The sequence below is a fragment of the Taudactylus pleione genome, unplaced genomic scaffold (genome assembly GCF_031769625.1).
Source record: "Taudactylus pleione unplaced genomic scaffold, aTauple2 ptg000838l, whole genome shotgun sequence".
Lineage (NCBI taxonomy): Eukaryota > Metazoa > Chordata > Amphibia > Anura > Myobatrachidae > Taudactylus > Taudactylus pleione.
Genome location: NW_028285240.1, coordinates 1,242,551 through 1,257,134, shown reverse-complemented (window position 1 = coordinate 1,257,134; position 14,584 = coordinate 1,242,551). Strand labels below are relative to the sequence as shown.

The 14,584-nt window shown below is 50.8% G+C and overlaps 1 protein-coding gene across 10 annotated transcripts in view; it reads right to left on the bottom strand.

Moving 5' to 3' along the window:
• LOC148474522 (uncharacterized) overlaps positions 1 to 14,584 on the bottom strand; it is a 174,684-nt gene that overhangs the window by 113,850 nt on the left and 46,250 nt on the right. For all 10 annotated transcript variants that reach the window (XM_088458483.1, XM_088458485.1, XM_088458487.1 and 7 more), the window contains exon 4: positions 9,333 to 9,389. In XM_088458483.1, coding sequence (XP_088314609.1) covers positions 9,333 to 9,389 — 57 coding nt within the window. The remainder of the gene's footprint in view (positions 1 to 9,332; positions 9,390 to 14,584) is intronic.

Here is a 14,584-nt window from a genome sequence, read left to right as displayed (position 1 = left end):
TCACACGAGAGTGACCAGAAAGGGCAACACAGGGTAACACGCCTTCACACGGGAGTGACCAGAAAGGGCAACACAGGGTAACACGCCTTCACACGGGAGTGTCCAGAAAGGGCAACACAGGGTAACACGCCTTCACACGAGAGTGACCAGAAAGGGCAACACAGGGTAACACGCCTTCACACGAGAGTGACCAGAAAGGGCAACACAGGGTAACACGCCTTCACACGGGAGTGACCAGAAAGGGCAACACAGGGTAACACGCCTTCACACGGGAGTGACCAGAAAGGGCAACACAGGGAAACACGCCTTCACACGGGAGTGACCAGAAAGGGCAACACAGGGTAACACGCCTTCACACGAGATCCCTTCCTTTCGGGTTTAGATGGGAGCAGATCTGAGACTGAGATTAATTATAAGCTGGACACACACTGAGCAAATTTTCATCCAAATGACCCATAACCTGACTAACTAAAACGACAATGAAGTTGGCTTCACACGCTACCAACTTTAATCACATCTGCACGATATTTACCCTCAATGGGGGAAATTCAATTCAGAGTGATGCTGAATAGCCCCGGGAAGGAGCTATTCACTCCACGGCACCGTTTAGTCCGACTATAGGATTTCTTCTCACAACCTCCTGAGGTGCGAGCAGAAATCCAATTTAAGAGCCGGCCGAGATGCAGTTTTCCGGCTTAGCGCGGTGCTAAGCCTTGCAGCCGGCTCTTTAGTTGGAGAATGCTGGTTAGCGGGACTAAACTCCCAATATAAGGCAGAGTTACCGGCATTCTCCAACTCAAGTGGTTCCAGTCAGACTTAACAGCGCGGTCCATTGGATAGCGACGGGAACTCCTCCATGGCACTATTCACATGGCGCTGAATTTATTCGCCCCTAAAGTAAGTTCACACGAGCAGGGCCCTCTTCCCTCATGCACTTTTCCCTCCCTCAGTTATACCGTCATCTCCTTTGGGTTCTGCCGCACAGCTGGTTATTTGGGTGGCGTGACGCTGCTGCAGCTGCGATGTGCATCATCCATCTCCTGTACTGGAAGTCACTTCTTTCTTATTTTGTTCATATGTTTCACTGTATGTACTATGTAAGGCGCTGCCGGTCCCCTGAGGCGCCATAGAAATAAAGAATAAAAACTTGCATCATCTCCCCATACAGCCACAGATAAATAGAAAAATCTGGACAGTAGGAGCTTGCTAAGAAGCAAGTCCCCCCCCTCCCTGTAGTGAGAATCCCCTTCCCCATTTATTAAAGTTTCTGGAGGTTTTAGGTTTAAACTTGTAGATTTGTCTTCATCTATGTTTTTCCTGGGCAAACTGCAAGACCCAGCAAGCGTTGGGGTGGTAACATGAGGTTCTACAAGTGGAAGTATACCCCAGCAACCGTACTGGTACTTGTAGTTCGCCAATGACCATGTTTAATTATTGATTTTTTTTCTCACTATTACCCTGTAGCCTCTGGGCACCAGATGTGGGGAGAACCCAGGTGCTATTGTCACACTAGGACTGGCGATATCTAGGAGGGGAGCATGCACGGCCTCCCTCGGGAATCCAGCCCTGGTGCCAATCGACCTATTGCTGGTTGGAACCGTGGTGGGGGGGGGGGGGGGGGGACTGGCACATTGCAGGTCTCCCCTCTACGGCTGGCAAAGCCCAGTGCTGGCTGCCCTGAATACATACAGAAGGGCACAGTGTCCGTCGACTTCTGTGGAACATTCCCTCATACACGACGGCTGCTTGGATTCAGCCAACCAGTGTGAACGACCATTTTTAGTTGTATTTTAGTGGTTTCACACATGGCAAAAGTTTGCCGTGTATGTCAGTGTATGGCCAACTTTACCGCAACGCTGCTGTACATAATGGACCCCAATAAAGGCCTAAACATGACAGACCAGGAAAACGCCATCACCCAGCAGATATGGCTGTAGAGGGGAAAGCATTGCAGTGTTACTCTTACACAAAACATTACACAAAGCTACAAACATTGTGTTAACTCAGCAAACACTTGGTTTAGATAAATTAGTGGTAGTAAGTAAGACAAGAGAGCTTGAGACACTTTATTACGTAGGTTAACAGAGGACATTTATTCGCTAGAAGAGAAACTCCAGACAGCTTGGGTGAGAAGTGTTAGAACATTAGTAACACCGACCAGTCACCAGGTTCCAGTGTTCCTATTTACTACAATAATGATTTGTGCACTGTGTGACAACCCTGAGACAGATTATTCTACGCAGGCAGAGCAGGCCGGAGAGGGGCAGAGCAGGCCGGAGAGGGGCAGAGCAGGCACAGAGCAGTCAGACAGCTGGACAAGGAATCCCAGGCATTCTCATCAGTGCGCGCCACGGTCTCACGCCGTTCGCCAACTCCTGCTCTGCACATCGCGTCTCCCTACTCTCCATCCCACCCCTATTGTCTGCCCACTGCACAAAGCAAAATAAACAACTGGGGGACACGATGGCAGGTCAGCATTAACCAGCAGGGAGGAGGAAAGGCACTAAGTTCTAACCAGTCCTTACTGGGGGCAGCGGAGGGTCAGACAAGTGTGTACTTTCCACGGTGCTGGGGAAGGAAGGAAACTGCCGCCAGGATCCGCCTCTCAGGAAAGCGCATATTATTCATGCTGATATATCGTAGATGGTGAAAATAAGACATTTATGGTGGAGAAGAGAGAGAAAAGCAGTAACAGGTCTGAAGGTCCATTGTGTGCTTACACGGAGACGGAAGGGTTTCAGCAAGTGAGGAAGAGGAGAAGGAGCGGCCTTCAGCAGAGAGGAGCTAACGCAGACAGCCGCGGCTTCTTCTATCCACCAGCGACCGGCAGGGAAAAGCGGATATCGGAGGTTAGAGCGCTGAGTGAGCAGAGGAAGCAGACGGGTGTCCCAGTGTTTGAGGAGCAAAGCTCTATGTTTCTAAAGGGAGAAACAAGGAACCGGGGTAGTAAACAGGGCGGGAGGAGGAGGAGGAGGAGGAGGAGGAGGAGGAGGAGGAGGAGGAGGAAGAGAAGAAAGGCACAAGGCACAAGGTTAGTAAGACACGTAACCAGCAGATTACACTACATACAGCCGTACATGTATGTTCCCGCAGGACTACTACTGATCCACCTATACACCCACCACGTCCCCAGTGCTGTCCCATGACCCGAACATTCCGCCATCAGGCGCTAACGCAGCTTTCAAGACAGACATAACCAACAGCAGCGGCGATAACCCCACCCATAAACCGCTGTGACCTGCGGTGTCCAGTAGCACAATTATCCCCGATATACCCACAAAGTCCATTGAGGTCTCTGGCTGGGACGTTAGCCTGACCTGTGCACAGTAATAGCGTGGGCTACTCTAGTGTACGGAATAGTCTCTTCTACAGAACGCGATTGTGAGCGGGTAAGAAAATCAGAAACATTTTACCGAAAGTTAATTGTATAACCGATCCCTTACTATGTAACGCAACGTTCCCTAGGGGCTTTGGCAGCCAAATGTATTATTTACACACACATAGGGAGTAGGGAGACACTTCTCAGAATTTACCTTGGAAGAATGATTAATGGTCTCAACTACACATATACAGGAGTAAGCAAAAGAAAAATGTTCTGATAAAAGAATTTGATGCAGTGATTTATGGGATCCTGTACGATTCCCAGCAGCGCCTGGCTAACAGATGAGCAGAGCCCGGCGGCGGAAGCCCGACAGCGCTGGAAATCCCGATCCTCGCTAAGGTAAGTATATACTAACCTAACCCCCTAACCCTCCTCAGGGGTGCCTAACTCTAACCTCCCCCCCAAGTGCCTAACACTAATCCCCCCTCTAAGTGCCTAACCCCCCCTCCGCTGCCTAAACCCAAGTCCCCCAGGGGGGTGCCTAACCCCAAGTCCCCCCCTGGGTGCCCAAAACCTGACACCCCCCCCCCCCCCCACGGCTGTTCGATCGGGATGCCGGGCGTTGGTCTCCCGGCGTCGGGGAAATGTCGGCATCTACATCTAGACGCCCGGCATTTCACCCTCGCCGGGATATAACAGTCGGGAAGCCGGCTGCCGGTTTCCCGATTGTATACAGATTTATGGGTTTTGTTACCCAGGGTCTGACCAGGTGATATGAGACATGGGGAGTGGTGCAAGCATCGCTGGGATCCCAGCACCTGCGCCCCACGTTATCTTTTAGATGATTGTCCCTTTAAAACCACACAAGCCACTAACTAGTGTACAGGTGACTCCGTCTACGGATCGAGGCTTCATTTTACGGGTCTCACCTTCCTCATTGAACGCTCACTGCCAAGTGCAAACCGGAACACCCATTACAGGAATCTCGCACGCGCCACATACCGGAACACCCATTACAGGAATCTCGCACGCGGCACATACTGGACACATTACAGGAATCTCGCACGCGCCACATACCGTAACACCCATTACAGGAATCTCGCACGCGCCACATACCGGAACACCCATTACAGGAATCTCGCACGCGCCACATACCGGAACACCCATTACAGGAATCTCGCACGCGGCACATACCGGAACACCCATTACAGGAATCTCGCACGCGGCACATACCGGAACACCCATTACAGGAATCTCGCACGTGGCACATACCGGAACACCCATTACAGGAATCTCGCACGCGGCACATACCGGAACACCCATTACAGGAATCTCGCACGCGGCACATACCGGAACACCCATTACAGGAATCTCGCACGCGGCACATACCGGAACACCCATTACAGGAATCTCGCACGTGGCACATACCGGAACACCCATTACAGGAATCTCGCACGCGGCACATACCGGAACACCCAATACAGGAATCTCGCACGCGCCACATACCGGAACACCCATTACAGGAATCTCGCACGCGGCACATACCGGAAAACCAATTACAGGAATCTCGCACGCAGCACATACCGGAACACCCAATACAGGAATCTCGCACGCGCCACATACCGGAACACCCATTACAGGAATCTCGCACGCGGCACATACCGGAACACCAGCATTTTATAGCTAGAAAAAGGTGGTGAATTGGATGTAAATGATTAGTGGGGAACAGGTTTACAATCAGATACAATCCTACAGCCATTATACTCAACCCACATACAGGATCCGCACTAGTGCCCTCCACATCGCTGGCATTCCTGTCACATTAGTGACCAGTGCCTGCCCCATGCCTACAGAATTAGATAATTGGCAAACGCGGCAGAAAATGACCAAAGTTGGACAGTGTACGCACTGACCCCAATACGCCCCAGCGACTTTACTGTGTGTGCAGTCACCCCAATACGTCCCAGTGACTTGAGTGCACGCAGTGACCCCAATACCACCCCAGTGACTTTGCTGTGTGCACACAGTGACCCCAATACCATCCCAGTGACTTTGCTGTGTGCGCAGTCAGCCCAATATGCCCCAGTGACTTGCTGTGTGCGCAGTCAGCCCAATACCACCCCAGTGACTTGCTGTGTGCGTAGTCACCCCAATATGCCCCAGTGACTTTGCTGTGTGCGCAGTCACCCCAATACCACCCCAGTGACTTTGCTGTGTGCACGCAGTGACCCCAATACCATCCCAGTGAGACTGCTGTGTACGCAGTCACCCCAATACCACCCCAGTGACTTTACTGTGTGCGCAGTGACCCCAATACCACCCCAGTGACTTTGCTGTGTGCGCAGTCACCCCAATACCATCCCAGTGACTTTGCTGTGTGCGCAGTCACCCCAATACCATCCCAGTGACTTTGCTGTGTGTGCAGTCACCCCAATACCATCCCAGTGACTTTGCTGTGTGCGCAGTGACCCCAATACCACCCCCAGTGACTTTGCTGTGTGCACGCAGTGACCCCAATACCATCCCAGTGACTTTGCTGTGTGCACGCAGTGACCCCAATACCATCCCAGTGACTTTGCTGTGTGCGCAGTGACCCCAATGCCACCCCAGTGACTTTGCTGTGTGCATGCAGTCACCCCAATACCATACCACCCCAGTGACTTTGCTGTGCGTGCAGTCACCCCAATACCACCCCAGTGACTTTGCTGTGCACGCAGTGACCCCAATACCATCCCAGTGACTTTGCTGTGTGTGCAGTCACCCCATTATGCCCCAGTGACTTTGCGGAGTGCCAGTTTCCCTCCGGCTCGGCACCATTTGGGTCCTGCCATAGCTGTCAGCTCTTTATATTTGTCTCATCCTTTGATCGGGGATCTCAGTTTACCATCCACCAAGGGAGCTACGAGAGGCTGCAATGAGTCAGCAAGTCATTAATAGGCGTCTCCTAATGTGAGTGACTCATGCAGATAACACGGCAGGGAGCGTGTATTATTAATTAGCGGGAGCTACCTCCAGGACGCGCAGAGCCCGGCGGGAGCTACCTCCAGGACGCGCAGAGCCCGGCGGGAGCTACCTCCAGGACGCGCAGAGCCCGGCGGGAGCTACCTCCAGGACGCGCAGAGCCCGGCGGGAGCTACCTCCAGGACGCGCAGAGCCCGGCGGGAGCTACCTCCAGGACGCGCAGAGCCCGGCGGGAGCTACCTCCAGGACGCGCAGAGCCCGGCGAGGGCTACCTCCAGGACGTGCAGAGCCCGGCGGGAGCTACCTCCAGGACGTGCAGAGCCCGGCGGGAGCTACCTCCAGGACGTGCAGAGCCCGGCGGGAGCTACCTCCAGGACGTGCAGAGCCCGGCGGGAGCTACCTCCAGGACGTGCAGAGCCCGGCGGGAGCTACCTCCAGGACGTGCAGAGCCCGGCGGGACCTGTCCTCTGCAGATTACCCAGTCTATACGTTAGCTTCCCTAACAAAGCATTGACTGATTTGGGCAACTACAATGTAACAGCATGAGTGAGCGATACGCCGAGCCCAGCAGATGTTACCGATGTACCTGTTCATTCATAAACCCATGTCCCTCTCTGCAACAGGAAGTACTCCCAATAAGAAGGACATTTTGTAATACAAATGGTGAGATGTGCCGGACTATAACCTTGTCTATAGCTGGCTGCACACTAGATTATTTTCTGCACGATTTGCACAATTTAGAATCGTTCAAGTTTGTGCAAATCGTGCAGTTACCACGAGTACGATCCGATGCACGGTCCCGCGGGTCGTTTGTCGTATCTTCAGATCTTACCTACTGCAGATAAGATCTGGCAATCTCCATAGCGATGCGCTGGAAATCATTAAGGACGCACGATAGGTCGTTCGTCACATTGCACAGTTTAGCAAGATATCGTCTGTCCAGGAGCGCCGGCAAGTTGCCCGGGGAGTTCAATGGAAACCGTTGACGACATCACATCGTTTGCTAGTAGTTTAGGGTGTGACCAGTATAACTAACCTATCAGCTGCTGCAATGAATTTACCAGTATAGAACCCGTACCTAGATGAGATACATACGGATTCGCTTTGGCAGCGTAATTGTGTAACTCAGGTCACCGTCGTCTTAGGTATAGTTCTCTCTCATAATGACATTGGCAATAGGTGAGCGCTAATACACCTTACTGGGCACAAGGCAAACTCTGTATATATGACTGACCATGACCCGCACAGGTTACAGAAGCTGCTCAGTACCGGGCACAGGGCAAACTCTGTATATATGACTGACCATGACCCGCACAGGTTACAGAAGCTGCTCAGTACCGGGCACAGGGCAATCTCTGTATATATGACTGACCATGACCCGCACAGGTTACAGAAGCTGCTCAGTACCGGGCACAGGGCAATCTCTGTATATATGACTGACCATGACCCGCACAGGTTACAGAAGCCGCTCAGTACTGGGCACAGGGCAATCTCTGTATATATGACTGACCATGACCCGCACAGGTTACAGAAGCTCCTCAGTACTGGGCACAGGGCAATCTCTGTATATATGACTGACCATGACCCGCACAGGTTACAGAAGCCGCTCAGTACCGGGCACAGGGCAATCTCTGTATATATGACTGACCATGACCCGCACAGGTTACAGAAGCTCCTCAGTACTGGGCACAGGGCAATCTCTGTATATATGACTGACCATGACCCGCACAGGATACAGAAGCCGCTCAGTACCGGGCACAGGGCAATCTCTGTATATATGACTGACCATGACCCGTACAGGTTACAGAAGCTGCTCAGTACCGGGCACAGGGCAATCTCTGTATATATGACTGACCATGACCCGCACAGGTTACAGAAGCTCCTCAGTACTGGGCACAGGGCAATCTCTGTATATATGACTGACCATGACCCGCACAGGATACAGAAGCCGCTCAGTACCGGGCACAGGGCAATCTCTGTATATATGACTGACCATGACCCGTACAGGTTACAGAAGCTGCTCAGTACCGGGCACAGGGCAATCTCTGTATATATGACTGACCATGACCCGCACAGGTTACAGAAGCTCCTCAGTACTGGGCACAGGGCAATCTCTGTATATATGACTGACCATGACCAGCACAGGTTACAGAAGCTCCTCAGTACTGGGCACAGGGCAATCTCTGTATATATGACTGACCATGACCCGCACAGGATACAGAAGCCGCTCAGTACCGGGCACAGGGCAATCTCTGTATATATGACTGACCATGACCCGCACAGGTTACAGACCTTCTGACGAGAAAAATAATGATAAATGAAAAAGAGCATAAAAATAAAAAGTTATTTCAACATCAGATGAACAGACGAGTGAAATGGAGAATAACCTTCTAATGATACTGTGTAGACCCATAAAAGCTCATTCTGCCAGAATCTACACCCGACACGCATTTATGTTCTATGCAAGTACACGCTAAAGACAGTATATGGTCACCTCAAGTCATTATAACTGAGGTGGAAACCCCCAACTGCGAGGCTTTTACCTCAGAGGTCATCAGGCTATTCCCCCGGAGACAGGATTTCCAACTACACAAAATATAATGCAAACAAGATGGCGTATCCCCAGCAAGAGCGCGCCCGCGTGAGACCTGTCACCGCCCCGATACTGTGAGAGTAATGAGATCTGTACATGGGAAGAGTATGCTGCGTGTTTGGTTATACGGCGTCCAGGAATGTTTCCTATGTAAGGGGATAATTACATAGTACACACAGCCAGAGACCAGTGCTGGCTTCACCTATTACACCGGGAGCTTACATTATAATAAAGTGCCACATTCACCAATCCGTGGGAAGCGTGCACGCTACGCCATAACAACGTATGCACATAGGGTCTCTGTCACCACGTGTTCCGGACTCCGCCACGGGTCAGAAGGGAATTAGGAGAGTGTAAATTATCACCTCCCGTCAGATCGACTGTAGAGAAGCGTTTCTGCAGAACTAGGGCCATAAAATGGGAATGAGCCCCAACATACTAATGGTAATATCGTACCTGAGACCCCCATCTCTGTGTTGTGTTCTCCGTTCTCCAGCACGGACAGGTGAGAAGCTGCAGGATAAACAGTAACAATAAGTTAGTCGTCCAACACCAATAAACACCTCACAATATGCAATGAATGCTCCGCACAATGACAGGAATGCACCAATACGTCTCCGTTACACAATACTCGTAGCATATTTTGGGTTTATAAATCCTTTAGTAGACATACAAAATAAAATGAAATCTAAAAGGCGTCTTGTCCTTTGGTGGATTTGGAATCACTGGGTCACTACATAGGGTCTCTATTACTTTATTCCCCCCCCCCATGAGCTGCGCTCAGAATTCCCAGACTGTAAGGACGATCCGCATGCCGTGACATGTACAGAACAGCCCCGGAGAGCTGCACGACATTACTCCCATGTAGGGCCATTCAGCCATAACGCAGATCCTGGGCGACATCGTATTATCTAGAGAAGGCCTGTAGTGCGGTCACCTGACGCCGGCCATACATACACACTGCGATTACAGCGACAATGTGACTGGTCCAATCACACCCCCTTGTGTTTCCTACCAATATGACCACACAGTCCGGGGCCATTGCTGGGAGGGGAACACATAGCACAGGTGCGGATAGAGGCGCCCACATGAATACAGAATAATGACATTTATCATCACTTTGCCATTAAGCAGCCAGTTTGTGAGAGATCAGAGGATCTTCTCCTCTGGAACATCACAGAATGATCAGATATCCATACATGCTGCAAATCTATATGTAGGAAGGAAGCTCAGCGCAATCGCTGCCCTGACCATGGACTCTGCACCCGCGTCGGTCTACGCCCATAGGGCATGTCTGCGACAGGAATCTGGTAGGTACGTTGCCCGCAGCATACCAGCCAGCCAATGCCGGCCTCCCCCTGCCGCACAGGCCAGCCAATGCCGGCCTCCCCCTGCCGCACAGGCCAGCCAATGCCGGCCTCCCCGTGCCGCACAGGCCAGCCAATGCCGGCCTCCCCGTGCCGCACAGGCCAGCCAATGCCGGCCTCCCCGTGCCGCACAGGCCAGCCAATGCCGGCCTCCCCGTGCCGCACAGGCCAGCCAATGCCGGCCTCCCCGTGCCGCACAGGCCAGCCAATGCCGGCCTCCCCGTGCCGCACAGGCCAGCCAATGCCGGCCTCCCCGTGCCGCACAGGCCAGCCAATGCCGGCCTCCCCGTGCCGCACAGGCCAGCCAATGCCGGCCTCCCCGTGCCGCACAGGCCAGCCAATGCCGGCCTCCCCGTGCCGCACAGGCCAGCCAATGCCGGCCTCCCCGTGCCGCACAGGCCAGCCAATGCCGGCCTCCCCGTGCCGCACAGGCCAGCCAATGCCGGCCTCCCCGTGCCGCACAGGCCAGCCAATGCCGGCCTCCCCGTGCCGCACAGGCCAGCCAATGCCGGCCTCCCCGTGCCGCACAGGCCAGCCAATGCCGGCCTCCCCGTGCCGCACAGGCCAGCCAATGCCGGCCTCCCCGTGCCGCACAGGCCAGCCAATGCCGGCCTCCCCGTGCCGCACAGGCCAGCCAATGCCGGCCTCCCCGTGCCGCACAGGCCAGCCAATGCCGGCCTCCCCGTGCCGCACAGGCCAGCCAATGCCGGCCTCCCCGTGCCGCACAGGCCAGCCAATGCCGGCCAGTAATAGCAGTGATAAGTATTAGGCAGCACAGTATAGCACAATGTGCAGGGTAATAGCAGTGATGGGTATTAGGCAGCACAGTATAGCACAATGTGTATGTAATAGCAGTGATGGGTATTAGGCAGCACAGTATAGCACAATGTGCAGGGTAATAGCAGTGATGGGTATTAGGCAGCACAGTATAGCACAATGTGTATGGTAATAGCAGTGATGGGCATTAGGCAGCACAGTATAACACAATGTGTATGTAATAGCAGTGATGGGTATTAGGCAGCACAGTATAGCACAATGTGCAGGGTAATAGCAGTGATGGGTATTAGGCAGCACAGTATAGCACAATGTGCAGGGTAATAGCAGTGATGGGTATTAGGCAGCACAGTATAGCACAATGTGTATGGTAATAGCAGTGATGGGTATTAGGCAGCACAGTATAACACAATGTGTATGGTAATAGCAGTGATGGGTATTAGGCAGCACAGTATAGCACAATGTGCACAGTAATAGCAGTGATAGGCATTAGGCAGCACAGTATAGCACAATGTGCACAGTAATAGCAGTGATGGGTATTAGGCAGCACAGTATAGCACAATGTGCACAGTAATAGCAGTGATGGGTATTAGGCAGCACAGTATAGCACAATGTGCACAGTAATAGCAGTGATGGGTATTATGGTGCATACACGGTCAGATTTTCCTTCAGATATGAACGATAACTATTTAAAAATCGTTCAGTCGTTCATATCTGAAGGAAAATCTGACATATCTGAATGATGGACGATCAACTATGCGCGTTCCAGTTTGTCAGATAACGATATCTGACATCTGATGTGTTTGCAGTCAGAATTGGACGATTCCATTCATTTTTATGCAGTCAAAAATCGTTCAAAACTTTGGTAAAATCGTTCAATCGTTCATCTGACCTGTGTATGCTCCATTAGGCAGCACAGTATAGCACAATGTAGTTATGGGTATTAGGCAGCACAGTATAGCACAATGTGTACGGTAAAAGCAGTGATAGGTATTAGGCAGCACAGTATAGCACAATGTGTATGGTAATAGCAGTGATGGGTATTAGGCAGCACAGTATAGCACAATGTGTATGTAATAGCAGTGATGGGTATTAGGCAGCACAGTATAGCACAATGTGCACAGTAATAGCAGTGATGGGTATTAGGCAGCACAGTATAGCACAATGTGTATGTAATAGCAGTGATGGGTATTAGGCAGCACAGTATAGCACAATGTGCACAGTAATAGCAGTGATGGGTATTAGGCAGCACAGTATAGCACAATGTGCACAGTAATAGCAGTGATGGGTATTAGGCAGCACAGTATAGCACAATGTGTACGGTAATAGCAGTGATAGGTATTAGGCAGCACAGTATAGCACAATGTGTATGTAATAGCAGTGATGGGTATTAGGCAGCACAGTATAGCACAATGTGTACGGTAATAGCAGTGATGGGTATTAGGCAGCACAGTATAGCACAATGTGTACGGTAATAGCAGTGATAGGTATTAAGCAGCACAGTATAGCACAATGTGCACAGTAATAGCAGTGATGGGTATTAGGCAGCACAGTATAGCACAATGTGCACAGTAATAGCAGTGATGGGTATTAGGCAGCACAGTATAGCACAATGTGCACAGTAATAGCAGTGATGGGTATTAGGCAGCACAGTATAGCACAATGTGTACGGTAATAGCAGTGATAGGTATTAAGCAGCACAGTATAGCACAATGTGCACAGTAATAGCAGTGATGGGTATTAGGCAGCACAGTATAGCACAATGTGCACAGTAATCGCAGTGATGGGTATTAGGCAGCACAGTATAGCACAATGTGCACAGTAATAGCAGTGATGGGTATTAGGCAGCACAGTATAGCACAATGTGTATGGTAATAGCAGTGATAGGTATTAGGCAGCACAGTATAGCACAATGTGCAGGGTAATAGCAGTGATAGGTATTAGGCAGCACAGTATAGCACAATGTGCAGGGTAATAGCAGGGATGGGCATTAGGCAGCACAGTATAGCACAATGTGCAGGGTAATAGCAGTGATGGGCATTAGGCAGCACAGTATAGCACAATGTGCAGGGTAATAGCAGTGATGGGCATTAGGCAGCACAGTATAGCACAATGTGCAGGGTAATAGCAGTGATGGGTATTAGGCAGCACAGTATAGCACAATGTGCAGGGTAATAGCAGTGATGGGCATTAGGCAGCACAGTATAGCACAATGTGCAGGGTAATAGCAGTGATGGGTATTAGGCAGCACAGTATAGCACAATGTGCAGGGTAATAGCAGTGATGGGCATTAGGCAGCACAGTATAGCACAATGTGCAGGGTAATAGCAGTGATGGGTATTAGGCAGCACAGTATAGCACAATGTGCAGGGTAATAGCAGTGATGGGTATTAGGCAGCACAGTATAGCACAATGTGCAGGGTAATAGCAGTGATAGGTATTAGGCAGCACAGTATAGCACAATGCGTACGGTAAAAGCAGTGATAGGTATTAGGCAGCACAGTATAGCACAATGTGTATGGTAATAGCAGTGATGGGTATTAGGCAGCACAGTATAGCACAATGTGCACAGTAATAGCAGTGATGGGTATTAGGCAGCACAGTATAGCACAATGTGTATGTAATAGCAGTGATGGGTATTAGGCAGCACAGTATAGCACAATGTGTACGGTAATAGCAGTGATAGGTATTAAGCAGCACAGTATAGCACAATGTGTATGGTAATAGCAGTGATAGGCATTAGGCAGCACAGTATAGCACAATGTGTATGGTAATAGCAGTGATGGGTATTAGGCAGCACAGTATAGCACAATGTGCACAGTAATAGCAGTGATGGGTATTAGGCAGCACAGTATAGCACAATGTGCACAGTAATAGCAGTGATGGGTATTAGGCAGCACAGTATAGCACAATGTGTATGGTAATAGCAGTGATAGGTATTAGGCAGCACAGTATAGCACAATGTGCAGGGTAATAGCAGTGATGGGCATTAGGCAGCACAGTATAGCACAATGTGCAGGGTAATAGCAGTGATGGGCATTAGGCAGCACAGTATAGCACAATGTGCAGGGTAATAGCAGTGATGGGTATTAGGCAGCACAGTATAGCACAATGTGCAGGGTAATAGCAGTGATGGGCATTAGGCAGCACAGTATAGCACAATGTGCAGGGTAATAGCAGTGATGGGTATTAGGCAGCACAGTATAGCACAATGTGCAGGGTAATAGCAGTGATGGGTATTAGGCAGCACAGTATAGCACAATGTGCAGGGTAATAGCAGTGATGGGTATTAGGCAGCACAGTATAGCACAATGTGTATGTAATAGCAGTGATGGGTATTAGGCAGCACAGTATAGCACAGTGTGTATGGTAATAGCAGTGATGGGTATTAGGCAGCACAGTATAGCACAATGTGCAGGGTAATAGCAGTGATGGGTATTAGGCAGCACAGTATAGCACAGTGTGTATGGTAATAGCAGTGATGGGTATTAGGCAGCACAGTATAGCACAGTGTGTATGGTAATAGCAGTGATGGGTATTAGGCAGCACAGTATAGCACAGTGTGTA